Source organism: Eutrema salsugineum, unplaced genomic scaffold (assembly GCF_000478725.1).
Source record: "Eutrema salsugineum unplaced genomic scaffold, Eutsalg1_0 scaffold_5, whole genome shotgun sequence".
NCBI lineage: Eukaryota > Viridiplantae > Streptophyta > Magnoliopsida > Brassicales > Brassicaceae > Eutrema > Eutrema salsugineum.
Window position 1 is genome coordinate 10228169 of NW_006256612.1, and position 26427 is coordinate 10254595.

General features: G+C 41.8%; 9 protein-coding genes across 12 annotated transcripts; 5 read left to right on the forward strand and 4 right to left on the reverse strand.

Annotated features, from left to right (window-relative positions):
* Positions 1-419: 419 nt before the first annotated feature.
* On the forward strand, positions 420-1696 carry LOC18993350 (cytochrome c-type biogenesis CcmH-like mitochondrial protein). The gene is made up of 4 exons (XM_006416870.2): positions 420-595; positions 764-911; positions 997-1128; positions 1212-1696. Exons 2-4 carry the CDS (start codon positions 768-770, stop codon positions 1413-1415), a joined length of 480 nt encoding a protein of 159 aa, XP_006416933.1. The 5' UTR covers positions 420-595; positions 764-767; the 3' UTR covers positions 1416-1696.
* A 377-nt stretch (positions 1697-2073) lies between these two features.
* On the reverse strand, positions 2074-4256 carry LOC18993351 (protein SAWADEE HOMEODOMAIN HOMOLOG 1). Of its 2 annotated transcripts, none has more exons than XM_006416871.2 (9): positions 4133-4256; positions 3969-4054; positions 3707-3755; positions 3462-3624; positions 3320-3380; positions 2802-2853; positions 2597-2740; positions 2395-2514; positions 2074-2322 (listed from the first exon to the last, which is right to left on the reverse strand). In XM_006416871.2, the coding sequence occupies exons 1-9, from the start codon at positions 4184-4186 to the stop codon at positions 2278-2280; spliced, it is 774 nt and encodes a 257-aa protein (XP_006416934.1). In that variant the 5' UTR covers positions 4187-4256; the 3' UTR covers positions 2074-2277. The 2 variants fall into 2 exon arrangements, with proteins under 2 accessions (XP_006416934.1, XP_024007703.1); XM_024151935.1 differs by having other exon boundaries at positions 3969-4047; positions 4133-4160.
* A 1422-nt stretch (positions 4257-5678) lies between these two features.
* Positions 5679-11323, forward strand: LOC18993352 (ABC transporter G family member 35). The gene is made up of 9 exons (XM_006416872.2): positions 5679-6759; positions 6857-6987; positions 7116-7508; positions 7601-8470; positions 8552-8705; positions 8796-8858; positions 8946-9052; positions 9256-10097; positions 10203-11323. The coding sequence occupies exons 1-9, from the start codon at positions 5928-5930 to the stop codon at positions 11128-11130; spliced, it is 4320 nt and encodes a 1439-aa protein (XP_006416935.1). The 5' UTR covers positions 5679-5927; the 3' UTR covers positions 11131-11323.
* A 274-nt stretch (positions 11324-11597) lies between these two features.
* Positions 11598-14456, forward strand: LOC18993353 (pinin). Its single transcript, XM_006416873.2, has 10 exons — positions 11598-11755; positions 11846-11941; positions 12035-12100; positions 12193-12354; positions 12457-12573; positions 12672-12743; positions 13081-13164; positions 13255-13355; positions 13663-13747; positions 13829-14456. The coding sequence occupies exons 1-10, from the start codon at positions 11675-11677 to the stop codon at positions 14231-14233; spliced, it is 1269 nt and encodes a 422-aa protein (XP_006416936.1). The 5' UTR covers positions 11598-11674; the 3' UTR covers positions 14234-14456.
* Positions 14457-14570: 114 nt separating this feature from the next.
* Positions 14571-15690, reverse strand: LOC18993354 (fasciclin-like arabinogalactan protein 19). The gene has a single exon (XM_006416874.2). The coding sequence runs from the start codon at positions 15482-15484 to the stop codon at positions 14741-14743; it is 744 nt and encodes a 247-aa protein (XP_006416937.1). The 5' UTR covers positions 15485-15690; the 3' UTR covers positions 14571-14740.
* A 168-nt stretch (positions 15691-15858) lies between these two features.
* On the reverse strand, positions 15859-18262 carry LOC18993355 (protein DETOXIFICATION 13). 2 transcript variants are annotated; one of them, XM_006416875.2, is made up of 7 exons: positions 17989-18246; positions 17276-17820; positions 17107-17193; positions 16965-17021; positions 16614-16852; positions 16114-16319; positions 15859-16015 (listed from the first exon to the last, which is right to left on the reverse strand). In XM_006416875.2, exons 1-7 carry the CDS (start codon positions 18244-18246, stop codon positions 15980-15982), a joined length of 1428 nt encoding a protein of 475 aa, XP_006416938.1. In that variant the 3' UTR covers positions 15859-15979. The 2 variants fall into 2 exon arrangements, with proteins under 2 accessions (XP_006416938.1, XP_024007884.1); XM_024152116.1 differs by having other exon boundaries at positions 15980-16015; positions 17276-17816; positions 17989-18262.
* A 486-nt stretch (positions 18263-18748) lies between these two features.
* Positions 18749-20818, forward strand: LOC18993356 (fruit protein pKIWI502). Its single transcript, XM_006416876.2, has 5 exons — positions 18749-19466; positions 19964-20063; positions 20231-20326; positions 20404-20484; positions 20569-20818. Exons 1-5 carry the CDS (start codon positions 18919-18921, stop codon positions 20629-20631), a joined length of 888 nt encoding a protein of 295 aa, XP_006416939.1. The 5' UTR covers positions 18749-18918; the 3' UTR covers positions 20632-20818.
* A 282-nt stretch (positions 20819-21100) lies between these two features.
* LOC18993357 (vacuolar-sorting protein BRO1) lies at positions 21101-25016 on the forward strand. The gene is made up of 8 exons (XM_006416877.2): positions 21101-21829; positions 22028-22978; positions 23191-23280; positions 23384-23452; positions 23545-23685; positions 23887-23935; positions 24038-24141; positions 24307-25016. Exons 1-8 carry the CDS (start codon positions 21161-21163, stop codon positions 24775-24777), a joined length of 2544 nt encoding a protein of 847 aa, XP_006416940.1. The 5' UTR covers positions 21101-21160; the 3' UTR covers positions 24778-25016.
* LOC18993358 (probable S-adenosylmethionine-dependent methyltransferase At5g38100) lies at positions 24993-26406 on the reverse strand. 2 transcript variants are annotated; one of them, XM_006416878.2, is made up of 4 exons: positions 26265-26406; positions 25895-26186; positions 25460-25821; positions 24993-25386 (listed from the first exon to the last, which is right to left on the reverse strand). In XM_006416878.2, the coding sequence occupies exons 1-4, from the start codon at positions 26313-26315 to the stop codon at positions 25039-25041; spliced, it is 1053 nt and encodes a 350-aa protein (XP_006416941.1). In that variant the 5' UTR covers positions 26316-26406; the 3' UTR covers positions 24993-25038. The 2 variants fall into 2 exon arrangements, with proteins under 2 accessions (XP_006416941.1, XP_024007832.1); XM_024152064.1 differs by having other exon boundaries at positions 25163-25381.
* Between the last annotated feature and the right edge of the window lie 21 nt (positions 26407-26427).

Sequence of the window (26427 nt, forward strand, 5' to 3'; positions counted from 1 at the left end):
AGCAAATCATTGGCACCATGGGGCTCCAGAAGAAAGAGCTGAGACGATTGTGCTCATATTAGGGTACACGCGAGAGAGAGAGAGAGAGGGAGATCAAGCATCTCTAGCCTCCATTCACCAATGGCTCCACCATACCCCACGTACAAGAGACCAGTGTTGGCGAAGAAGACAGACCCATCACCAACATCAATTTAGCTTAGAGAATGAGTTATCATTTTGGTGCATTTGTTCCAATCTCACTTTCTTCTACTATAGAAACTGTTATCTACAGTGTCATTGTTGTTCTACAAATGTTCCTTCTTGGCTCAGTTTTTTTTTTCGGGTCGAAACTTGGCTCAGTTTTATGTTTTGGTTCCTTCTTGGCCCATGTTCTATTGTATATTTGAAGGGCCCATGTTCTTTATTTTCCCTTGAGCCATACTACACGCGCGAATCTCGTCTTCCAACACCCGTGGCACGCTCCTTCACGCGCCTTCTCGGTCTCACGTCCGCATCCGGTTTTTTTCACAAGCGAAAGGTTTAATTTTCGAGCTTGAGGTTATATCTGATCGTACTAAGCAATTTCTTGAATCTCTCTCGCTTCCTCTCCACCCAGGTTCTCCCTTCATGATTTAATTTAAATTCCATTCTGATTGGCTCTTATATTAGTTTATGGCCTGTTGAAAAAAAAAAAATTTGGTTTATGGCCTGTTGTCCACAAAGTGTTTGATGAAATGCGTATGTGAAAACTCACTATTAATCGGTATCATGAAATTTTTATCAGCGCAATGGAGAAAAAAGACGAGGACTTGAAGAAGGCTCAGATGCTGGACGCTAGAGCCAGAAACATCAGCCACAATGTTCGTTGCACTGAGTGTGGGAGTCAGTCCATTGAAGACTCGCAGGCAGATATCGCTATCCTCCTTAGACAGGTGAGTGTTTTACTCGAAATTTTCCAAATGATGGTTTGAAGATAGTTTTGCTGTCTACTCCTCTGACAAAACCTGAGTTTTGCAGCTTATCCGCGATGAGATAGGAGCTGGAAAAACTGACAAAGAGATCTACAATAAGCTCGAGGATGAGTTTGGGGAGACGGTGCTTTATGCCCCAAAATTTGATCTGCAGACGGCGGCATTGTGGCTAACTCCGGTCAGTTTTAAGCGGTCAATTAAAAACTGAAACCTCCAAGAAGACGTTTAGTTTAAATGGACTGTGGTGTTTTTGTGTGATAGGTTCTAGTTGTTGGAGGTGCTGCTGCTGTGTTGGCTTACACGAAGCACAGGCAAAGGACGAATGTACACATCATGGCGCTGGATCTTATCAGAGGTGTTCCATTGACTCCAAAAGAGAGAGTTACCATTCTCGATGTTCTTATTCCACCTCCACCTCCTCCTCGGGGACTGGCTTCCCGGTTTAGGACATGGCTTAACCGGTAGTTCCCTTGTCTCCTTAGCTTTGTTGTTCCTGAGTCAGATATTATGGTTCTTAGCCAAATAAACAAATATGTGGAAGGAGTGAGTACCACATTTTGATTGTCTTGGAGAAACTGAACGGGGACTGGTTTTGCGTCCTTCATGAGCAATTTTCTTGCCTATAAAGTTGAAACATAGATTCGTCCATAGGAATATCATTTAAGGATAGTTAAGCGAATGTGTGATACTTGTTTGTATCTTTGATGTGGAATTGAAAACAGAGAGCGGGTCGTTGTTATTAAGCTTACGGCATTTGTTACAATACTTGATCTTCATCTTAACATCTTCAAACTATTTTTTAACATCTTCATCTTAATACCCCAAAAGCCCACATAACGTAGCTACTTATTATCATACAAGATTATTACCATACAAGATCTTCGATACAAGAAAGAATGAGTTAACGGTAAGCAATTTGGTATTGCTCACGGGAAGAAACTAAAAGTAAATTTTGACCAAGGAGTCCAATTCAAAGTATTTGTATGTACGTAAACCACAAAATAAACCCCAGATGTATTTGATTTTCTCAAGTTTAGGATAAAACCAACCCTTTCTCTCCTAGGAAGGTGTCCGATGAAATAAAAATGAGGCTATAAACATACTAATATAAGAGGGCCTGTGATTTCATGTCATAAAGGGCATTAATTGCTTAAGCATTAGGGTTTTTATTACATAGTATCATCGTTCCCTTTTCAATCCTAAACCCTTTTTACACTTTATTCCGCATGATTGACAGAAAAAACTAACATACAATGGCATTACCCTTGGATCAGTTCTATATTATCAGTCGGTCTGGTTCTAAAGATTACTTAAGAACCAAACAGATTCACTCATCAGGGCGACGGCAAATTCTGTCTAATCCCAGCGGTTCCTGTTCATATAGTAAGACACAGCTTCGTGAATACTTCCCATAAAGGCAGAGAACAAGCTTTTTTAGATTTACCTCTGTATTGTCATAATCATAGCGAACAAGAAACACGCAGTTACACCTCGTGTTGTCATGAATCTCTCTCTTGATATTCACAACATGAGCATCACAGTATAGTGCTTGATCCTCCCTTTCCTGCTCATTAATCACCCCAAGTATCCATTCTTAAATTTGAAGTTTCGCTCAAGGTTATAATTAGATCAAAGTAAACCCTTACCTGAAAACATAGCAGCAGGTCTCCAACATTCACTCTCCCACACTCTGATGGTACTACAGGAATAGACCGCTCACGCACTGACGTTCTGACGTTTACCCACTCATCGTGTCCGTTGTCGAACCCAGAAAATCGTACACGCACTTCCTGTTGCAGACACTCTCAGATGCAGACAAATCAGCCATTGAACAAAAGCGAAGAACCTTACCAGTTCACCCGTGCGAAGAACTCTATAAGTTAGGAACGAAGACACGTCATACCTGAAAGACCAGAATTCCAGCAACTAAGCACAGATATAAAGCACAAGGTTATATTACATGTTTTGAAGTTCAGACTGAACATAGACTTAGGTTGGTGCATTGCTTGTTAAGTTTTTAAGAATCAACAGGGAATATATATTACATGTTTTTTACCTTGGCCAGTTAACATGACTATCAACAGGGAATATACATTACATGGTTTTTACTTTGGCCAGTTAACAAAGTCATGTGTTAAGAGTTGCGCTTAACACATGATAATATGATATTCAATGGTTTAAGCATTAGGGTTTTTATTACATAGTATCATGTTAAGCATTAGAGTATGTTCTTGCATTAATTGCTTAAGCATAGGGTTTTTATTACATAGTATCATGGTAAGAGTATGTTATAACTTGTTCTGTTTGCAAATCCAAGAGTTAATCGAAACATGATCATATGATATTCAATGCAAGAAAAGCGTGCTTACCACGCGTAATCCCTTGCTGATTTAGCCTCAAAAGCGAGATCAGATACATCAGAGGCCTTACCTGTGTATCAAAATGTTTAGAAACTAAGAGAGGATAGGCAATAAACGAAACTAATAGGGCACACAAGAAAAGGAAACCAGCCTTTTGGTCTTTGACCACATGTAGCGTTTCCGACAACATTTCCGGCATTTCCGGCATCACTGAGATTTGATAAGTCAAAAATCTGCAAAGGGGGAGATGGCACAGTCTTCTTGAATTTGGCTTGATTTTGCTGTTTCTGCTTCCCTTGAAACCAACTCTGTACCTAAAAAACGTCAATTAAAAGAGGATATTACTTCTTTTGGCCTACTTGAGTTTACCAATTGAATGAAGAAAAAGAGACGCACTTGTTTCCAGGTTATTGTTGATGACTTTCCATTCCGATTCACAGAGGAGCTTTGATTCCCCGAAAGAAAATAGTGGAACAAACATAAAGAATTTAGATATCCAGCATGAAAATAAAAACTGATATACAAACACACAAACAAAAATCTAACCTCACAAATCCTCCTATTCAGAAAAATTCAGAAAATGTATGCAGCACCACGGACTCGCATCTCTATAATCTTTTGTCTACCAAACACATTCACAGGATAAGTCCAAAAATACCTAAAAGTGGAGGCAACAGTTTGACAAAAGTCCTTGTGGAGAGATTGATCACCGAGCTCCTTATAGAGATTCTCCATGTCTACAATCTTCGTAGAAGAAGAGCAATAAGGTTACATCGCATGAATCTCTAATCTAAGAAAACAAACGACAGAAAAGCAAAGGACCTGGGCTAAGGTAAAATCGGTGAAATAGTTAGAGGAATCTTCGGGAGCATCCATTATCGAAGGAAGAAGAAGATGTCGATGTGCTATTTTGCTCTCTGCTGATGCCTTGGAGAGTGTTCACAGTGGAGGTCACAGTGTGCTTTAATTGGTTTGACTAACAGCCAACAGGGAGATGCGATGAGATGGGCCCAATATGGGCCCGAAATGAGTACTAATCTTCTATATGGGCATCCTCGTTTCTGGCCCGATCCGATAAGAACATTTTACAAAATTGCTAAACATTGACCATACACATTAGGTGATGTATTAATCTATGTTAAAATCACTAATATTTTTATCCACGTAAACAGCAAAAATTTCGGATAAAAATTTAATCAAAGCAGTTGGAAGCCGCCTCGGGGAATCTTCCGCGTCATGAGCTGGTAGTGGAGTTTATATTAATAATTCATGATAACTGACATCTATTATTAATCAACTAGTATCTTATTTTGTTTAATTATTTACTCCTCAATTCAGGCTCTTCCTTATTTTTCGACAATCAAGGGCTTTAATTTCTCCCATACATGATTCTACTATACTCCCTCTGTTTCATAAAGAGTGTCGTTCTGACATTCTTCACACAAATTAAGAAATAAGATAAAAAGTCTCTTATACCCTTATTAATTTGCAGAAAATGACTCTTGGAATTATATTTATAATTAATTTTCTGAATTTATTGAGGTTAAAAATGATATTTTATATTAAAAATTACATTGGAATTCTAAAACGATACTCTTTGTAAAATGGAGGGAGTATTAAAAATTGAAACATAAACACATAATACACGTGCCTTTAAACATTTAAAACGCAAATAATCCCTTAACATTGTTGAAAATGATGGCAAAGGGGAGCGTTTTGACCGAGGCCATGTGCTGTCATTGATAAAAATGGAGTCAAAATGTTTGAACTCTATCTTCATAAGGGTTAGACATGGTATTAACCTAATTGTTTAGTATAGTAGGCTAATTAAAAATTGTACATATGAAGTCCAGCTTCTCTTTATTTGTTCTCCAAAATTGTAATTAGTAGTCAATAAATAACGACTCTCATCCTTGTCATTACCACTGTCATACGTATCAATAATCCATGAATCTAGTAGTATTAAACAAAGAAGCCACCTTTCTCTATTGTTCACGAGAGATGGTGAGGAAAAACAAACACATAAAAGCCAAAAAGAAACAACCTGGCCTGACTAGCTACATCATGTGGCATCATACTCTTAGAAACGTATTACTATATATTTAAGTGGTGCGTGATTGATTGATTAAGCAGCCTTTTATTTCCCACATGTTTATTCTTTTTTAAAAAAAGAGGTTCCATTATTACACGGATTGATAAAATAATCACAAACTTTAGGACTCAATCATGTGCATAATTTCTTTCCGTTTGGTTTTGACTTTTAGTGAGAAAGAGAGAAGAAAAAAAAGTAACAGAGAGGACCCGAAGGAGCTTGCAGAAGTCGTTGTTCCTATTTATCCTCGTCTCTTCGTCATTTTCACCTACTCTCCCTCTCTTTTCCTCTCTCAATGTCGCAAAAACACGGAAAAATACATCCTTTCCCATTCCCATCAACTTATTTTTGACCTTTGACTCGGCAAAGTCTTTACTTATTTTGCTCTGTTTCTCTAACCAAAATTTCATATCATCTGAATATGGTCCCTCATACTATATAGTCTGAAAGAAAGAAAGAAAGAAAGAAAGAAGAAACATCAACTTAGTAGAAGCAAGACAATAGATTCATTCATCGGGTCTCAAGATGGATTACGATCCAGCTCACGCTATGAGCAGAGGAGGGAGTATGCGGAGAAGCATAAGCCGAAGTGTGAGCAGAGCAAGCAGAAACCTTGAGGACATATTCTCACCAAGCTCTAGACGAACCAAATCCGTCAACGAAGACGAAGAAGCTCTCAAATGGGCTGCCATCGAGAAACTCCCAACCTACAGCCGTCTCCGCACCAGTCTCATGCCCGCCGTTGGAGAAGACGACCTCTACGGCAACCAAATCCTCAACAAGGAAGTCGACGTCACCAAGCTCGACGGCGAAGAACGCCAAAAGTTCATCGACGCAGTCTTCAAGGTCGCAGAGCAAGACAACGAAAGGATCTTGACCAAACTCAGGAACAGGATCGACAGAGTCGGGATCCAACTTCCGACAGTGGAAGTCAGGTACGACCATTTGACCGTGAAAGCAGACTGTTACACCGGAGACAGATCTCTTCCGTCGCTTATTAACTCGGTGAGGAACATGGGAGAATCTGTTCTTGGCATGATCGGAATTCAGCTTGCCAAGAAAGCGCAGCTTACTATTCTTAAAGATGTTTCTGGAATCGTCAAGCCTTCAAGAATGACACTTTTGTTGGGTCCTCCTTCTTCGGGGAAGACAACGCTTTTGTTGGCTCTTGCCGGTAAACTAGACAAATCTCTTGACATCTCTGGTGATGTGACTTACAATGGTTACCGTCTCAACGAGTTTGTTCCAATCAAAACCTCTGCTTACATTAGCCAAAACGATCTTCATGTCGGTATCATGACCGTTAAGGAGACTCTTGATTTCTCTGCTCGGTGTCAGGGCGTTGGTACCCGTTACGGTATAAATCTTTTTCAACTAACATATATTCATTCTTAATTTTTGATATATTGTTATTTTTATTCTCGAATGAAACAAATCTAATTTGTAAATGGTAGATCTTCTAAATGAGCTGGCAAGGAGAGAAAAGGACGCTGGGATTTTCCCTGAAGCTGATGTTGATCTGTTCATGAAAGCCTCTGCTGCTCAAGGCGTCAAGAGTAGTCTCATCACTGATTACACTCTCAAAGTCAGCCCTTTTAAACTTAAACCTTTTTTTAATCTTGGATAAATGTTATGGTTCTTATGATTATTCAACTTAGCTCTTATAGTATAGTTGACCGGTCAGTATTAATGGAAAAAGTTTTAATGAAACAGATTCTAGGGCTTGACATTTGCAAGGACACAATAGTTGGAGATGACATGATGAGAGGTATTTCAGGAGGTCAGAAGAAGCGTGTGACAACCGGCGAGATGATCGTCGGGCCAACTAAGACTCTGTTCATGGATGAGATATCCACTGGGCTTGACAGCTCCACGACTTTCCAAATCGTGAAATGCCTGCAACAGATCGTTCACCTCACAGAAGCCACTGTTCTCATCTCTCTTCTTCAGCCTGCTCCTGAGACTTTTGATCTATTCGATGATATAATCTTACTGTCGGAAGGACAGATTGTGTACCAGGGACCAAGAGACCACATTCTAGAGTTCTTTGAGAGCTTTGGCTTCAAGTGCCCTGAAAGAAAAGGAACAGCTGATTTCTTGCAAGAGGTAAAAATATAGATCTATCTAGCTTTCTTGGTATTCATATTTGGATCCAAGAAAATGACATTTATACCAATTTACATTTGCGTGTGCAACAGGTTACCTCTAAGAAAGATCAAGAGCAATATTGGGTGGATCAAAACAGACCTTATAGATACATTCCAGTGCCGGAATTCGCCAGCAAATTTAAGACATTCCATGTTGGAAACCAGCTTTCCAACGAGCTATCGGTACCGTTCGAAAAATCTAAAGGCCACAAAGCAGCTCTAGTGTTTGACAAGTACTCAATGAAGAAAACAGAGCTTCTCAAAAGCTGTTGGGACAAAGAGTGGATGCTCATGAAGCGAAACTCCTTCTTCTACGTTTTCAAGACAGTCCAAATCATCATCATCGCTGCAATCACGTCTACTTGTTTCCTCAGGACAGAAATGAACACGAGGAACGAGAATGACGCCAACATGTACATGGGTGCACTGCTGTTCGCAATGATTGTCAACATGTTTAACGGTCTTGCTGAGATGGCCATGACGATCCAGAGGCTTCCCGTGTTCTACAAGCAAAGGGATCTTTTGTTTCATCCACCTTGGACATACACACTTCCTACTTTCTTGCTAGGGATTCCAATCTCCATCTTCGAGACTACGGCATGGATGGTGGTGACATATTACTCCATTGGATTTGCACCAGATGCAGGCCGGTTCTTCAAACAGTTCTTGATCATTTTTCTGATCCAACAAATGGCTGCGGGAATATTCAGGTTCATTGCATCCATTTGTAGAACGATGACCATAGCCAATACAGGTGGTATGCTCGCTCTACTAGTCGTGTTCTTGACTGGTGGTTTCCTTCTTCCCCGACGTGAGATCCCTGTTTGGTGGAGATGGGCTTTTTGGGCATCCCCTCTTTCATACGCTTTCAATGCCATCAGCGTCAATGAAATGTTTGCTCCTAGATGGATGAACAAAATGGTAATATCTTCTTAATTACTGTTTCTGTTAATGCTGAACAAAGGAAAGTTGCAAGGTTCTCATTTTGTTGTGTAATTTCAGTCTTCTGACAGGACGACGAGGTTGGGAACAGCGGTGCTTAACATGTGGGATGTATTTGATGATAAGAACTGGTATTGGATTGGAATTGGAGGCTTGCTTGGTTTTACTGTCGTCTTCAACGGTCTTTTTACACTCGCACTTACTTATCTAGACCGTAAGTTTCTTTTGTATTTGGATCCCTTTTCGCTGTTACCAGCTCAAAAGGATATTGACATGTCTTTTATGCATCATAACATAACAACAGCCCTTGGCAAGCCACAAGCTTTAATTCCAAAAGAAGATGGAGAAGAAGAGGCAAAACAAAATAGTAAGTAATCCTCTGTTTACACATATGAAGAATTCATATAAAACTCTAAATATATATTAAGAATTTCTATACTCGTTATCTCATCAGGAGAGATTCCGATGGAGAGTATGAGCAACAAGAAAGGAATGGTTCTTCCATTTACTCCTCTAGCTATGTCCTTTGACGACGTTAAATACTTTGTTGACATGCCAGCGGTAATCCTTTGAAAACTAGTTCAACTTTCTTCTTATTTTCATTTTCTTCTAAGTAGTGTGATACTATATATTCAACAAGAAAGGAAGCTTTTACTATCACAATCACAGTTGCATCATTTTTATATTGTAGCAGAAACAGAGGAGTAGTTGAACTTTTATTAATTAGTATTTGATATAAACTCATAAAAACTTTGATGGTACAGGAAATGAGGGACCAAGGAGTTCAAGAAACCAGGCTGCAACTTCTAAAAGGAGTGACAAGCTCGTTTAGGCCAGGAGTGTTGACAGCATTGATGGGAGTGAGCGGCGCGGGTAAGACAACTTTGATGGACGTTTTGGCCGGAAGAAAAACCGGTGGATATATAGAAGGAGACATAAGAGTATCTGGATTCCCAAAGAAACAAGAGACATTCGCAAGAATCTCTGGTTACTGTGAGCAAACAGACATTCACTCTCCACAAGTTACCGTAAGAGAATCCCTCATTTTCTCTGCTTTCCTTCGCCTTCCTAAGGAAGTAAGCAAAGAAGAGAAAATGATGTTTGTGGATCAAGTGATGGAATTGGTGGAGTTGGTTAATCTGAGAGACGCAATCGTGGGTTTACCTGGAGTCACGGGGCTTTCCACGGAACAGAGAAAGAGATTAACAATAGCTGTCGAACTTGTGGCTAACCCTTCAATCATCTTCATGGACGAGCCTACTTCAGGGTTGGATGCTAGAGCAGCTGCTATTGTAATGAGGGCGGTGAGAAACACAGTGGACACAGGTAGAACTGTGGTTTGCACCATACATCAACCTAGCATTGATATTTTCGAGGCGTTTGATGAATTACTACTAATGAAGAGAGGAGGACAAGTGATATACTCAGGTCCATTAGGCCGAAACTCTCACAAGATTGTTGAGTACTTTGAAGCCATTCCTGGAGTGCCAAAGATTCCTGAAAAGTATAACCCGGCTACTTGGATGCTCGAAGCCAGCTCCCTAGCGGCTGAGTTGAAGCTTGGAGTTGACTTTGCTGAGCTATACAAGTCCTCTTCTCTATGCCAGTGAGTGAACACAATTCTTTTATATATATATATATATATATATATGTTAATAATGATTTGATGCATCCAATGAATCTAACTAACATATGAATGTTGTTGACACAGGCGAAATAAGGCGCTGGTACAAGAACTAAGTGTGCCTCCAGAAGGAGCATCTGATCTCTACTTTGCGACACAGTTTTCTCAGAACACATGGGGACAATACAAATCATGTCTGTGGAAGCAGTGGTGGACGTATTGGAGATCTCCTGACTACAACGTTGTCCGGTTCATCTTCACACTGGCAACAGCTCTTATGATCGGTTCTGTCTTCTGGCAAATCGGAGGCAAAAGATCAAACGTGCAGGACTTGACGATGGTGATCGGAGCAATCTATGCAGCTGTTGTATTCGTGGGAGTAAACAACTGCTCGACTGTACAACCAATGGTTGCAGTGGAAAGAACGGTTTTCTACAGGGAAAAAGCAGCTGGTATGTACTCAGCTATACCTTATGCTATCTCTCAGGTGACTTGTGAGCTACCTTATGTCTTGGTTCAGACCACATACTACTCGCTTATCGTCTACGCTATGGTCGGATTCGAGTGGAAAGCTTCCAAGTTCTTGTGGTTTCTCTTCATCAATTACGTCTCTTTCCTCTACTGGACTTACTATGGCATGATGACCGTCTCCCTCACGCCTAACCAGCAAGTTGCTTCTATCTTTGCATCAGCCTTCTATGGTATCTTTAACCTCTTCTCAGGGTTTTTCATCCCTAGACCTAAAATTCCCAAGTGGTGGGTCTGGTACTATTGGATCTGCCCTGTGGCTTGGACCATATACGGCTTGATCACCTCTCAATACGGTGACGTGGACACTCCCATCGCTCTCCCTGGTGGTCCTCCTGGCCTCACTGTGAAACAATACATTAAAGACCAATACGGTTTTGAATCAGACTTCATGGGACCTGTTGCAGCCGTCCTCGTTGCCTTCCCTGTCTTCTTTGCCTTCATCTTCGCCTTTTGCATCAAGACTCTCAACTTCCAGACTAGATAAAACTCTCCTCTCTGTTTTTATTTTTTCTTGTGAAATATTTGTTGCAGTAATTAAAACTCTTTCTTTGCTTTTTGTTTTTGTTTTGCTTACACAAGATATATTGAAATATGCATAATAATGATATGTACATGATCCATTTGAATATCTGTAACATGAGAGTAACCAAGCATACAAATCAAAGATCCAACAAAATTATAAAATTGAAACAAAGTACAATGGAAACATAAACAGTTCTCTTACAATCAAGCGAGCAATTCTTCCACCTTAGTGTCAACAAAATTTATCCATATAATTCACTTCTTTTTCTCATGTCTTATAACATCCTTGTTTAACAAAAATTCTGATTAGTATAACTAATTAATGTGGTTTTTTTTTTCTTAAAATTGTTTTTTTCTTCTTCTGAAGTTAATGAAAGTGGACTCTTACCGTATGTAAGGCCGAAACTACCGACTGAAGAAAGCGTTTTAAAGCCCATAAAAAGATTTTCATCTCTTCCAACGACTCTGTTGAAGGGTTTCGAGCGAATTACTTAGCAGCGGCGACGATGGGAGACAACACCGCCATGGAGAAAACCGCGGATGAGCTAAGGCATGAGATCGATGAGCTTCACCGTCAGCAGCGAGAGGTACTTTCATCTCCACCTCAGTCTCATTCTCAGTTTATTAATCTCTGTTTGGCGGCGATGGATTTTTATTTATTTCTACATCGTAATCAGATTACGGAGAGGCTTCGTGACCCTCGTGGACTCCGCCGAGGAGGCCTCTCAGGCGCTGCTCCTCGCAACTTAGCCCGTAGAGGCTTTCTTCGACCTGTAATTTTTTTCCTTGGCCTTTCCTCTCTTTTCTCTCCTTTGACATGTAAAGAAATTGCGTTAATAAGATTATCGGATTTTGTGTATTTGAAGGCGAATAGGAATGACGTTGAAGATGAGCCTCCTGCTAAACGGAGATTGTCTTCCGCCGTTGTCAAGGTATCTGAAGACTCTTGTTCGAGAAGTAATGCATTCTCGTTAATAGATCGTAAGAAGTGGTTTTCTTATAGATCTTTACTCGATAAACGTAGGTCGAAGGTGAAGATGTTAGTAGAGATGAAGAAATGCCAGTTGATGGTGGCAACGAAACTCAGGTTTCAACTGAGACCTCTGATCAAAGTGACAAGAAGCTATATGGTCAGCATCGTGGAAATTGGTCCCATAGGGATGCCGAACAAAGAGGGACCAAGAAGGTAATCAATCACACATACTCGAGCGACCCTTCACTCCTTTTATAGTAGGGGATTTAATTGCGACCTTTTACTGAATAGTCTTCGTCGCTATGCTCTTAACAGGGTTATGAATCTTTTGCATTGCCTGAGCCTACACCAAGGGAATTACCTAAGAATGAGGATCCTAGTCTGGTTAATAGGAACAAAAGAATGCTGGGGAATCTTCTAGGGACGTTGGAGGTATTTGTTAAGAATTACATTGACATAGCTCTGCTCATGTTTCTCTAATCTCTCATGAATTAGCTTTTGTATTCTCACTTGTCTTTTCCCTTCTGCAGAGGTTCAGAAAGGAAGATAAGCAGCTTTCTGGAACAGATGCATACGCCCGACGGTCTGCTGCTCTACAAAGGGTAAGCCTACACTTGCTGTTGCTGTTTATTGAGGGAAACATCAATTTATTGACTTGGATTTGATCATCTTCATCTTCTATTTAAGACAGCATCTTCGTGCAGTTTTATTTTTTTACTTGACTAACGTTTGTATAGGAGCATAAATCTCTGAAGATATGATTTATATTTTTGGAATTGAGTCCTCTTGCACTTTAATTTGGAGATAATAATAATATTGCTCAGATAGGTGTACGTATCATAATATTTCCAGCTACGAGTGCGTTTATTTCTAAACTTCATTATTAGTACTGCAATGCATTAACACTGTTTGTACGCCGTATCCTTCCCACTCGTATAGGCTGAGCAAAAGGCTCGTGAAGATAGTGAACGACTGAGGCTGCAAGAGCGTGAAAATCTGACTGAAAAGAGGAAAAGAGATCTTGTAAGCTGCTTTATTCTATTTTACATAGTATTCCAAAGGGCAGTCTTGTGTAGTGGTGATCTGATATACACAATTTAACTGGCATAACAGACTCTTCGAGCGCGTGTTGCTGCCAAGGCAGAACAAAAGAAGTTGGAACTGCTATTCCTTCAGTGGAGTGAGCACCAGAAAAAACTTAGCAATTTTATAAGGTAGTGTTGAGATGCTGTTTTTTTTTATTCCCATAGTGTACCTTTACTTCCTCTGTAAGATGAGTCTTAATGATGAGTTTGCAATGTATTTGATTTGCAGGTTATTTTTAATTTCGGTCCAAAAAGTGTGCATATTCACAATTTTATAGAGACAAAGATAAGTTCCCATTCAAGTGCATACAAATGTTGATGGGAAAGGCAATGTTTTTGGTGGTATATGGCTTGCCATAGGTAGAAATTGCTAGCTGATAAATAGGTTTCTGTTTTAAACTTATTTTATTTGATTGCATGTGGACGGCTGTTTCAGGACTAAAGCAGAGCCACGGATATATTATGCACTAGCGAAGCCTTTGGAAGATGATACAACTGAGGTGGAGCAACAGAAAGAGCAGGTAAGGTGTAATTTTGTGAACTAATGGTTTGACAGGCATGCTATGGGATATTGATATGTGATTGGTGAGGTGTGGGCGCAGACATTCTTAGAATGGAAGGCGGCAAGGAGACAAGAAGTGAGCGAGTATCAGAAAGAGATAGAAGAGAAATATCTGGGTAATGTTGAGAAAGAGCTGGAGAGGTGGCAAAACGCAAGGAAGGCGAGGAAAGGGAACAACAACGAGGCGATGAATTTGCAGGAAACGATGGATAAGGAATTAGAGACGCATAGGATGGAGCATGGGCCAAAGAAAAGGAAGATACCTGGAGGAGGAGATGAAGAGGAGGAAGAAGAAGAAGAAGTAGAGGATATGAATGGTGGGGAGGATGAAATAATAATGGATGATTTACTGGAAGAGGGAGGAGATGGAAACAGCAAGGAAGTGGCAACTGAGACAGCAGAAGCAGTGGAGGGCGACAGTAAACATGAAGTTGTCGAGTCTTAGTGTGTGAGTTTGCGAGTTATGAAAAGTGAAAACTGAGATCATCTTTTCACAAGGGTGTAAGGTGTGGGAACTGCTAAAATCTATTCTGGAGTTATGATAGTTTGTAGGAAGGATTTGCCTTTGTGCGATAATTTTATTTCTATATCAACTATTGTGGCCATTATACTTGAAAGCTTCTGGCTCGATGGAAAGCTACCTGCGTTGACATTGATTCAATGACATAACAATCGTGAGCGATGGTATTTCACATAAGTTTGATGGTAGCGTCAGTGAAATTCGGTTCAAACAAAAGCAGGAATGGATTTTACAATCAAAGATATCATTTCAAGTTTCGCTCCAAAAGAAAAGGTTTTTGATGTCAAAAAATAAGAAAAGGACTCTTTGGGTCTATACAAGAAATCGTAGAACTCTTGGGTCTCTTTACAAGAAATCGTAGGACTCTTGGGTCTCTTTGTAAAAGAAAGAAATCGTCTACCGCTAAATCTCAACGATTACGACACGTGTCCATCAAAAGTGGTTACTCGTCATATCTAACGGACCTCCTTCATCGCCAACGATCATGTCTTCTCTCCACGGCGATGGCGAAACTTCTTCAACTCTCGGCGACTCTGCTGGAGTGCGACCCAGAAAGGCGAAGTAAGGCTCTGGTGCCGGTGAAAATCTTGAACCTACAATCCACGGCGACTCTGCCGGCGAATCCACCACGGGAGGCAAAGCAACGAAAAGTTCGGGAGACGGAAGGGCCTTGAGTGAAAGAAGATCGGCGAGACCGTGGACGGCGAGATGTTGGCCATAGAACAAACCAGGGAGGAGGAGGTGGACACCGTCGATAAAAATGGAGTCGTTGGAGGAAGAAGGCTTAGTGAGGAGGAGGTGGTGAGAGGGAAGGATCGTCGGGAGAGAGGAGGCGTTGGGGAGGGATCGGAGATCGGAGAACGGGAGGCGGAGAGGTACGGAGTGGAGGCGGAGGGTAGAAACGTAGAAGGAGAAAGAATGAGTCATGTCGAGATCAAAGAGCATGGAATCGGTGGGAGCGAAGAGTGTGAGAGACTCGACGGAGAGTAAATCGAAGAGCAGATCGGAGGTGATGATGGCGTTGGCGAAGAGAGCTCGGCCTCTGATGCGGAGGACTGTGATGGCTCTTTCCAATTCTTCCAAAGGAACTCCGGCGGAAGGATGAGTGAGGGAGAGGATGAGAGCACCGAGAAAGATGGCTCTGAAACAAGCGCACGAGAACGAGATAGTCGCCATTGTTGTGATTTGTGAAGAAGAAGAGAAGATGGAAGAAGCAAGAAAAAAAGCGGTTACGAGTTGTTATATAGAGAGAGGGGAAGCTTGGGAGGTTTTGTGGAGTCTGTTACAGACGAAAAATATTTGCGCTTTTAAATTTCTCCGCGCTTCCTAAATTTCTGGATTTGATTTTGAGCTATTTTGTCTGTGTCTACTAATACAAGCTAAGAGCCATTGATAGCATTTTCACCTTTTCAAAGCCGTAAATTACCATCCGATTTCAGTAAATAAACAACACCATTTTGGAGATATGCTGTAGCAGCTGTACGCCAAGAGTAGATGAAAGAAACGAGCTCAAAGTAGGATGCAAATGTTTTTGTTTTTTGTTTTTTTAATTTATTTTTTAACTTGACTGCTACCAAAAATGGTTAAAAAGTCGGAGGAACATATGGTCCTTATGTAATCTTAAGATGCAAAGTTCTGACCCGGTAAGTTCTCTTCTGCCGTACATAACCCTTAGGCCAAAGCCATTCGCTTCCTCGCTTCAAGGGCCTAGAGTAGAAACATGCAAACAAATTGAATATCTATATGTTTACTTCACAATAGAAAGAAACAATTCATGAAGAAGGACAGAAAGACAAGGAAAGGACCTGAGTTTCCCAGTTTGTGCAGCAGGTGCAAAGAGCTAGCAGAAGAGTTTGCAGAACGGCACCGGCTTGTATCCCCATCCAAAGGCCAACACCTTTCAGATGAATCCAAAAGGCTAAAGTTGCTGCAATGGGCATCCCCCAGAGATAGAAAGCTCCTAAGTTTATGTAAGCCCCTATATGTTGCCATCCGCATCCCCTCGCAATACCTGCAAACCATTAACCGACGGTTAGGAGTGCCAGAGAAGTGCCAGAGAAGCCGCTTAGCCACTCTGACACAGAACTAAAAGGGGAACAACAGGAATAGACATGAAGACTTGGGACTGTGATGAGAGATCCATTAGCAAATTGATTAGAAAAGAAGAGAAATGATTTCCAATTTATCATGTAAAAACACTCCAATGTGGAGATTCAGAAGCACTTGGCAGTTGCACTATGGGGAGAAGGAACAAAAGAGTAGATAATATCTGACAGTAGTTTGTATTTGAGTAGAGAAATAGGACCTGAGAGAACCCCTTGTAAACCGTCCAGTATGAGAGAAATAGAGACCAATGGAGCCATCTTTGCAACATAGTCTACGGTTTCCTTGTCACTGCTGAAAACATAGCCGAAAACATTCCTGCCGACTAATAGAGTCGTACTCACTATCAATGCTTCCATTACTGCAAGACACATTGCCGCGTAGACCACGATATGTGCTGCTCCAGAGTTTCCAGCACCTAATTCATTTGAGATTCTTGTGCTGCACAAGAAAAACTCTGCTTATGAACATGAAACCATATGATTCCTTGCCACAGTCATTAAGAATGCGTCAGCTCTTATGTGCTGCATAGTTAAAAGACTAAAGCTCTAACCTTGCTGCAGCCGCAATGGCAAGTGGTATTGAATAGATTGTCGCTATTGTTTGGAGACTGCCCATAAATTGAATAAAATTAAGTTTAGCAGATGCAAGTAGTTGACAACAAAAATTAAAAATGTAGATGCAAGGGGGAGTACCAGACAGAGAGCACAGAAGTCTCAAGTTGTGGATTGGGTAAGAGACCAGAGAGTAATATTATGAGTTCATATGACCACCACTCTAGGCTGCAACCCATAAAAGAGATTCTTTTTTAACAAAACATGTGGAGGCATTGAGAAGTGAAAGGCATACAGAAAAATGAAGTACCAAACCATAGCCGCAGAAGGAATAGCATATTTGAAGAACTCTCCAACGCCGTTGAATATCTCCATGGAAAGGGGTGCACGAGTCTTAGAACAGGCGGAGGAAAAGCACATGATGAATCCAAGAAGAATGGCATAGAGCCAGTTTGAAAAACCGAGAGCCAAGGCTCCTCCAAGAAAACCAAGCCCTGACTTGTAAACCAAAAGCCAGCAGAGTGGAAGGTGGAGACAGAAGACAAAACAAGAGGTGATGAGAAGAGGTGTTATCAAGCTCTGGGTTTGGAAGTAGCGAATGAGCGGCTGCAGAAAAGCGTAAGAGAACAGCCCAGGGATGAGCCAGGCCGCATATCTGCCGGATTCGTGTGCAATGGAGTGGTCTTGGCCAAGGAGTACAAGAATCTTTTCCATGTTGAACCATATGATAGAGAGAGGGACACAGACTAATGTGAGACAGAACATAGCTGTGTATGTCTGAACACCCATTTTCCGGTATAGCTTAGCTCCATAAGCTTGACCGCTCAGAGTATCCAAAGCACATGACATTCCTATCTAGCATCACAGGGCCAAAAAAAAAAAAAAAGAGTAACCATCAAATGCTGAGCGATATGCAATTTCCATAGTTCTGTGTAACTATTAACAGGGATAAAATGTGGCAATTGATAGGAGAAAAGGAATTAGTGTATGAATTAGAGGAAAGAAGGGAAAGGGAAAACAGACGATGAAACTGAAGCCAGTGACGTTGCAGAAGGAGGAGGCGAGGGAAGCGCTAGCGAGAGAGAGGTTTCCAAGGTGACCCACCATCACCATTGAGATGATCTGCAACAAGAACTGAGCGATAAGCACAGCCGCCATAGGAGCAGCGAAGCAGATAAGCCGCTTGAGCTCTTCGATGAGTGAACCGTCTCGCAGATCTCTCCATGTCACTTTCTCGACTCTGTCTACTGGTAGCAGCAAGCTCTCATTTGCGTCTCCCATGGCGAACACCAAAAATCTAGCCGCAGAGAGAGAGAGAGAGAGAGATTTGGGTTACTAATGGTGAAAGGTCAAACAAGGCGGTGAGGTGATGCTGTGACTTTCCTTCCACTTTCCTGCATGTCTCCGTTCAACAAATTTTCCCAAATCCAATAATTAAATAAATATCCTGGCCTAAATCCCAACTAATTTGCGCTTTACATGATTACTACAATTCTGTATCTTTATTGTTTGTCATCGTCGTAGGTAATATTGAATTGAATCAATTGGCAATATCATCTTGTGTGTGTGGTACTACAATTTTGTTTGACTCAAATTCGTGTTCCTCCTCATCTCACCAGAGCTTTTTACCTTTCCACACTCTTTTAGTCTTTTTCAATCACTGTGTGCAACTTTGGAAATGGGTCCAATCGAAGCTGGTAAATTTTCTTGGAGTTTTCTTCAAAAAGATCAACTAAAAAAGCTGCCATTTTTCAATGTTTGATTATAGTTTCTTCTCCTTTAGTACACAAGTGGCTGGGAGGAAGATAACAAATGATATCTTGAGCGTCCACGTGGAACAACTACAGATTTAGGTGTTTAGGAAAACTCCTCGTGCCACCGAACCCATCGGGCCGCCATTTCCTGCCGCCGGCTAAATTTGACGGTCAAATAGCCCAAAACTCTTCCACCACCATGTCTTCTCTTTCTTTCGCGCCCTGTGTCACCCATGCGCAGTTTAGCCACTCCCTCTCTCCCATGTTTATCCTGCGCAGGCTTCCCCTTACCCGCCATCTCCGCTTCTCCCGCAATAGCCGCGTCGCCTCCGTCGTCTCCGCCGCAGCAGTTCGCCAGGACGCCACACTCTGGACGCCGGCTCCTCTCTCTCATGTCGAATCGGCTGCCGAATCGCTTTTCCACATCTCAATCGATATTTCAGATTCCCCCGATCTCGTAGCCTCCTACACGCGCCCCGGCCAGTATCTCCAGCTCCGTGTTCCTGATGTCGAGAAGCCTTCTTTTCTGGCGATCGCTTCTCCTCCTTCCTTCACGGCTTCTCGTGGTGCTTTCGAGTTCTTGGTCAAGAGCATCGCTGGATCCACCGCTGAGATTCTCTGCGGGTTGAAGAAAGGGGAGACCGTCGAGCTTAGCCCTGTGATGGGTAATGGTTTCGACATCGATCAGATCCATCCTCCTGAGGAATATACCACGGTTTTGATTTTCGCCACTGGATCTGGAATTAGGTGAGGGGCTTTGTCCACTCTCTATTTTTACCTCGTTGGATTGCTAAAGTAGAGTTTTTTACTTCAAGTTTGATCGCTTCTTCTTAGTTAATATACAGTGCTCTAAGTATGGTCTAGTTTGAAGGTTTCAGTGCAGAGTATCAGCCATTTCTAACGTTTTCAAAGTCAGTATCTTGAATCTGGTTTAGATATAGTGCGGTGAATCCTCTCTGATGCTAAGCTCAATTGCTTTTATTCTTCTGGTTTATGAAGTTTGGGATCCCCTGCTGCTGATCGCTGCAACTATTTTTCATTTGCAATTTGCAAGTGTATGAATCAAATCATATTCAGAGGAGCTATGGACCTTTTTTATGCTGCTTTTCTTCTCTGTGTTAATGTAATTCTGAGACAGAGTTTATGTGTTGGCCTGGTCGAATCAACAATGTCTAGTGATGGCGATAGTGACTGAGTTACCGTCTTCACTTGGAATGTAATCTCTCATGTTCTTATCTGTGCAGTCCCATCCGCTCACTAATTGAGACAGGATTTGGCGCTGATAGAAGATCTGATGTAAGACTCTATTACGGGGCTAGGAACCTGAAAAGAATGGCTTACCAGGTTTGGTTCTTTCTCCCAATTTTTTTTCTTGAAGTTCATGATATCACTAGATAGAATTGTGTGCAGCTGAATTATAATCATCTTTTGATGATAAGCGCTTAGCCTAGCTCTCGCTCTGGATCTGACCTATAGAAGGATTGACCTTGGAAAACGCTCTCCATTTGTAGGAAAAGTTTAAAGAATGGGAATCATCGGGTGTCAAAGTTGTGCCGGTATTATCACAGCCAGATGATGGATGGAGAGGGGAAACTGGATATGTGCAGGTGAGACTGAGTAACATCAATCTAAATGATTAAACTCAAGGTGGATCAAACTAATATATACATCTCGTGTTGTATAGGCTGCGTTTGCAAGGGCTAAACAAGTTTCAAAACCTGGGGCCACAGGAGTGGTGCTGTGCGGACAGAGACAAATGGCTGAGGTATGCACTCTTTTGTTGCTGGGAACCTACTAAATGCTTTAAAGGATGTGTCTCTATATCATTGTTTGATTTGTGTTGTTGCAGGAGATAACCGCAATGCTTGTAGCCGATGGAGTCTCAAATGACAAGATGCTCAAAAACTTTTGACAGATATACATTACTTGTATCATCTTAAGTTCGTAACTTATACTGTACCATCATCATTATTCTTTTGCTACCAAAGTCTCTTTAAGGCTCCTCTAATTCATAAACACAGATTTTTGTAATCCCTTAAAGATAAATAATACTGTGTTGATTGTTACCACAACATTCATCTTAATGATTATTCCTGTCATTCCTACTTTGATAGTAGAAAATCGTACATGTACCAAGAAGAAAAACTTGTATATCTTGTATGCCAAAAGATATTGAGAAATTACAAATGTTTACTGCATATAATTTGATAAAACAAGTTGCAAACTTATAATAGAATCTGTGTAATTTATCATGAGGAAAAATAAAGTCATGGACTCCTGTTAATTAGAGATAGGACTGCTCGCCGTTTTCATACAAAAGCGAAGGAGTTAGTGCCGTCTCCTTCGCGATCGATCCTTAGTCAATAAGGATCAAAGAAACCAAGAATCGAAGAAAGTAAAAAAAAATCGGAAGAGCGATCAAAGGGGATTTTTGATCCGCCATGGCTTCTTCGGCGCTCTCTAATCTGATGCTCGCCATTCACGAGAAGAAGACGAACTCAGTCGATCTCTACCGTCCTCTCCGCAACTACGTTACTTTCACCTACTCTGAGCGCGAGGCCCAGCTTATAGATGACGATCTGGAGACCCTGAAGCAACTCCGCTCCGATGTAGAACGCGTCCCCGATCCATCTCCGTCCGCCCGGCGAGACCTTCTCATCTCTTATTACAAAGCCCTTTGCCTTGTGGAGACGCGATTTCCAATCTCCCCCGAGCAGCATCACGTCAACGCCGTGTCTTTCCTATGGTACGATGCCTTCAAGCCGAAGCACAAGGCCACTCAGCAGAACATTAATCTGGAGAAATCTGCTGTGCTCTTCAATCTTGGCGCTACCTACAGCCAGATTGGACTCGGTCATGATCGCACCACCGTGGAAGGGCGTCGTCAGGCTTCACATGCGTTCATCGCTGCGGCAGGAGCGTTCGCGTACTTGAGGGACAACGAGTCCACTAAGGCATCGATCGGGCAGAGCAGCACCACCGTAGACGTGTCGGTGGAGTGCGTGGGAATGCTGGAACGGTTGATGTTGGCGCAGGCACAGGAATGTGTCTTCGAGAATACCATTGCCAAAGGAAGCACTCCTGGTGTTTGTGCTAAAATTTCTAGGCAGGTTAGTGTTGCTTCCATCTCTTTTGGTCCTGCAATTTTGTGCACATTTGATTTAATGGATTTTTCATGCCGGATTGATTATGAGTATATACGGTATACTACAATCTTACTTAGTTTTTTGGCGGAGCTTCTGTTTTACTGAACTTTGAGGATGTGACAAGGTCGATTGAATTTGCACTTCTTATTTGCTTGTAATCAGGTTGGCATATACTACGAGGAAGCTTTGGCTGCGTTAAGCGCTCCACCATTGAAAGATCATTTTGAAAAAGGATGGATTTGTCATGTGCAGCTGAAAGCAGCACTCTTCTATAGTGAAGCTTGTTATAGGTATGGAATAGAGTTGCACGAGAAAGAGGAAATTGCAGAAGAAATCGCACGTCTGAGGAGCGGAAGCAGCCGTTTGGCAGAAGCAAAGAAGTATTCAAGGGGAGCTCCTGCTCAGCTTATAGAAGCGATGAACAAACTAGAGGCGAGCATTAATTGCAATTTGGATAGGGCTGTCAAGGAAAACGACAGAGTGTACCTCATGAGAGTTCCTTCTCCTGCTTCTTTGTCTCCACTTCCCACCTTCTCAATGGTTAAGCCAATGAACATGACTGAGATATTGGATGCAAGCAAGGAGAAGATGTTTTCAATCCTTGTTCCAGACAGCAGTGCAAAGGCTCTCTCTAGATACACTGAGATGGTTGATGATGTAATTAGGACTCAGGCGGAGAGATTACAGCAAGCAAGCGAACTAACTCGAGTTAGGCTCAAAGAGATGGATCTTCCAGATTCTATTCTTGCGGTGGATGGTCATTTAACTCTTCCTGTTGATCTTAAAGAAGACGTAGAAGCTGTTCAGATCAGTGGGGGTCCAGCTGGATTGGAAGCTGAACTCCAGCAACTTAGAGATTTGAAGAGGGTTAATCAGGAACTGTTGGTGCACACTGAAGAGCTTTTGCAGAAAGAAGCATCTGAAGACGCTCAGTTCAGAAGCCAATTTGGGACTCGGTGGACGAGGCCTCAGTCTAGCACACTGACGAAGAACTTGCAGGATAGGTTAAATCGGTTTGCAGCCAATTTGAAACAAGCTGGAGAAAGTGATGTGAAGATTGAGCGATCCGTGAGAGATAATTCTGCCCTCATGTCAATTCTTGATCGACGGCCGGTATGTACTTCCTTTTTTTTGTATATCCCAGTATATTTCTCTTGCTGAGACTCAAAATGCTGCCGGAAGTTGTCTCTTAAGGTTCTTCATTTCGGTTAGCCTAGGACATGAAATCTTTGGGTTCAGGTTATTCAAATCACGCACTTGGGTCAGCACACTCAAATCTAGTATACTAATTCTTAGACGTTATGGTTTTCTGTTTTAATCATCAGATAGAATCTGCCGTCCCAACTTTAGCGAGGCCAATAATGTCTCTGGACGCAACAGAGGATGCTATCGTGGGAACTCTGAAGCAGAGTCTGGTAATCTCGATTTCCTTTGGAAGCAGCTGCAGAGTATATACTTTTGGGAGGGTTTTGGACTTCACGAATCATTATTCTCACAATTTTGTTTCCTTTTGCACAGAGGCAACTGGAAAATCTTGGTGCTCAGCGGGCAGGTCTTGAAGACATGCTCAAAGAGATGAAAAGAAAAGTAATACTTTTTATTAATTGATCATCATTGTCTTTCTTCAGTTATTGTATGATATTGGAGTCATTAGGATTTTCCTTGGTACTTGGTTTTAGGATGACATACTGCCAAAGCTGATGACATTCAGAGGCTCCTATGAAGATATGTTCAGGAAAGAGATATCAAAGTATGATCACATCTGTGAAGATATTTCCCAAAACATCGAAGTTCAAGAACAATTGTTGATGCAAATTCAGGTCTACCGCTTTTGCCTATTCTTCTAGTAGCACTTTTACTTTTCATTAGTTTTGTCCTTTTCTGATAACCAAATAACGTATAATGATGGTAACCAATATCTTAGAAAATTTAGTGTGCTACTTTCTACTGGGACTGAAATGATCATGTTTCACTGCTGTTAGAAACTGACTACTTTGATGGGTTTCTTTCCTTGGTTATAGGCTCAAAATGAAGAGTTCTCAACTCTTTTCAATCTAGAAGATTATAAAGGTGAGCAAGCAGCTTCTCTTGCATTAGCTCTCTAAATGCTATGATAAAACTGGCACATTCGACTTTGAAGAAATTGATTTTCTGTGTTTCCTTGTTCTTCAGCATCCAGAGAGAAGTGCTACAAGCAGATTCAAGCAGCTATATCCAAGTATCGAGAGATCAAGGAGAACGTCAATGAGGGCTTGAAGTTCTATGTCACTCTCCAAGTGAGTTTCTTTTCTGTATATAGTCGCCAGCTCTTCACTGTCTGAGCTTGTCTACATTTTGCCACTTGTCCGGTGTGGCACTTCAGTTTTGTATTTTACACACCTCATTGAGATACCAAAAAACTTTCATGCAACCTGAGACATTGTCTGTGTTGCGTTTAATAGGATGCAATCACGAATGTGAAGCAGCAGTGCAGTGATTTTGTGATGACAAGGAGTATCCAGTGCCGAGAAATGATTGAAGATGTGCAACGACAGATGTCTGGTCTGAGTTTTCAGGATCATAGAAGCTCCGGTCCATACCCATCTGTGCATCAGCCAACGGCTTCAAGTTCGCCTCCTCCGCCAGAAACTCAGAATCCATCTCATCCCCACCCACAAGCACCATACTATAGACCACCTGAGCAACTGCCAAGGCCTGGCTACTCTATCCCACCCTACGGTCCACCTCCCCCATACCACACACCTCATGGCCAGGCGCCACAACCGTATCCTCCTCAGGCCCCCCAACAGCCTTATCAATCATGGCAACAAGGCTCGTACTATGATCCCCATGGACAGCAGCCTCGACCTCCTTATACTTCCCAGAACCCATACCCACCTCCTCAACAAGGCGGCGGATACTACAGGCAGTGAATTGTACCTTGGAAAGCAATAAACTGTTGTGTTATTGTTCTTATTGTTGTGTTTCCTGTTAGTACTTGATGGATATACTACCTCTTTTTCATGTTTTTTGAATGAAATCTATGTTCAATAGTGACTCAAATTCTTTGAATTGTTTGTTCAAAGTAGAGACGATGTGATGGGTGAGAGTTGTGTAAAGCACATTATTCATATATATAATTCATATATAAATAAGGTCATTTGCATAGAGATTTGGAAACTGGAGGACATATATCAGATGTAACGACGGCGAGTGAGAAGGGTAAAGATCATGATGGATTTGTGTGTTTGAGGATTGAGTATGAAAGAGGATTGAGCAAGTTTGAGGGAGTAGCGATCAAACAGGTCATCGAGGATATGGTGGCCAAAGTGTGACCGAATGAGACCTTCCAGCACCGCTCTGAGATACTGAACCCTCGACTCGAGGTCAGGCATGGTGTCGTATGCGTAAATACCCTCCAGTGTCTCCATTTTCTCGAGCTTCAACTCTCCATTGCTTCTGATGATGTCTTCCAGTTCCTTTGGAGTTGTGTAATATATGGGCAGGTTGAAACTGTCTACATCCTCCTCCTTTATTCTTCTCTGTAGTCAAAGTGTTTTAGGTCATTTTTAATCTGTCACAAGTTCTTATTTTATAAAGAAAACCACCAAGTACCTCTCTGGCCATGTCCATGAGGCATGAGCCTAACAAATCAAACTCGGATCCTGTTGAAGCCTGAGAATCGAGAAACCCATCTGGTACACCGGGCACGATCAGTGCCATCAACCCATCTTCTGCGAGTTCCCGTGACCTTGCACACAAAAACGACTTGATATCCTTCTTGTACTGACAGGAGTAGGCTTGTGCAACCTCTGCTGATGCTCCCGTGTAGTGAATCCTGCCTTTGTTGTAAGCAGGAGAGGTTGTGTCTCTTATCTCGTGTGGCAAATCGGAGAGCCAACAGAGAGCGCAAGAGGAGTATGCTAAGTTGAGATACGCCTTGGGAAACAAGTTTCCATAAAAAGATCCGGGGACACCTGCTTCGCAATGGGACCGAATATTAAGTGGAGGAGTTACTTATGCTGATTTGAACTAAGTAAAGTAGTGGACCTGCAACGAAATAGGGACGTTGAGGAGGGAGCAAAGCAAAGAGTGAATTGAAATCAGTTTGCGGGAGGTCGTTGAAGAAGACTTGAAACTCAGGGGTTTTAGCATTAGGCATAGAAGAGCTGAACTTGTGAAGGAGGGTCTGAATGATGATGTCTACAGCAAGAAGGGTGTTGGGGCCAGAGGAGCATCCAAAGTCTGCGATGGTAAAAGAAGAAAAGGAATGGTCGGTGAGGTCGAGACGTTGGTAGATCTCCTTCCTAAGGAGTGCTTCAGCGGCGTCAATGGCTCCCCTCTACGCAGCACACACACAATTAAACATGTTGGTATATGCTTAGAGAAAAGGAAGTGGGAGAGTGATGTATATGGAAACCTGATAGGAAGAGTTGCGAGCGTAGCTAGAAGGACCATCTCCACCGTTCATGGCTGGCTGTGTGATGCGATGGAAGTAGACTCTTTTCTAAACTCTTAAAATAAAAGGGTGAAATGGGAGAATCTACATTATTGGTGTAGAGTGCAATGATAGGTCAGGGAGA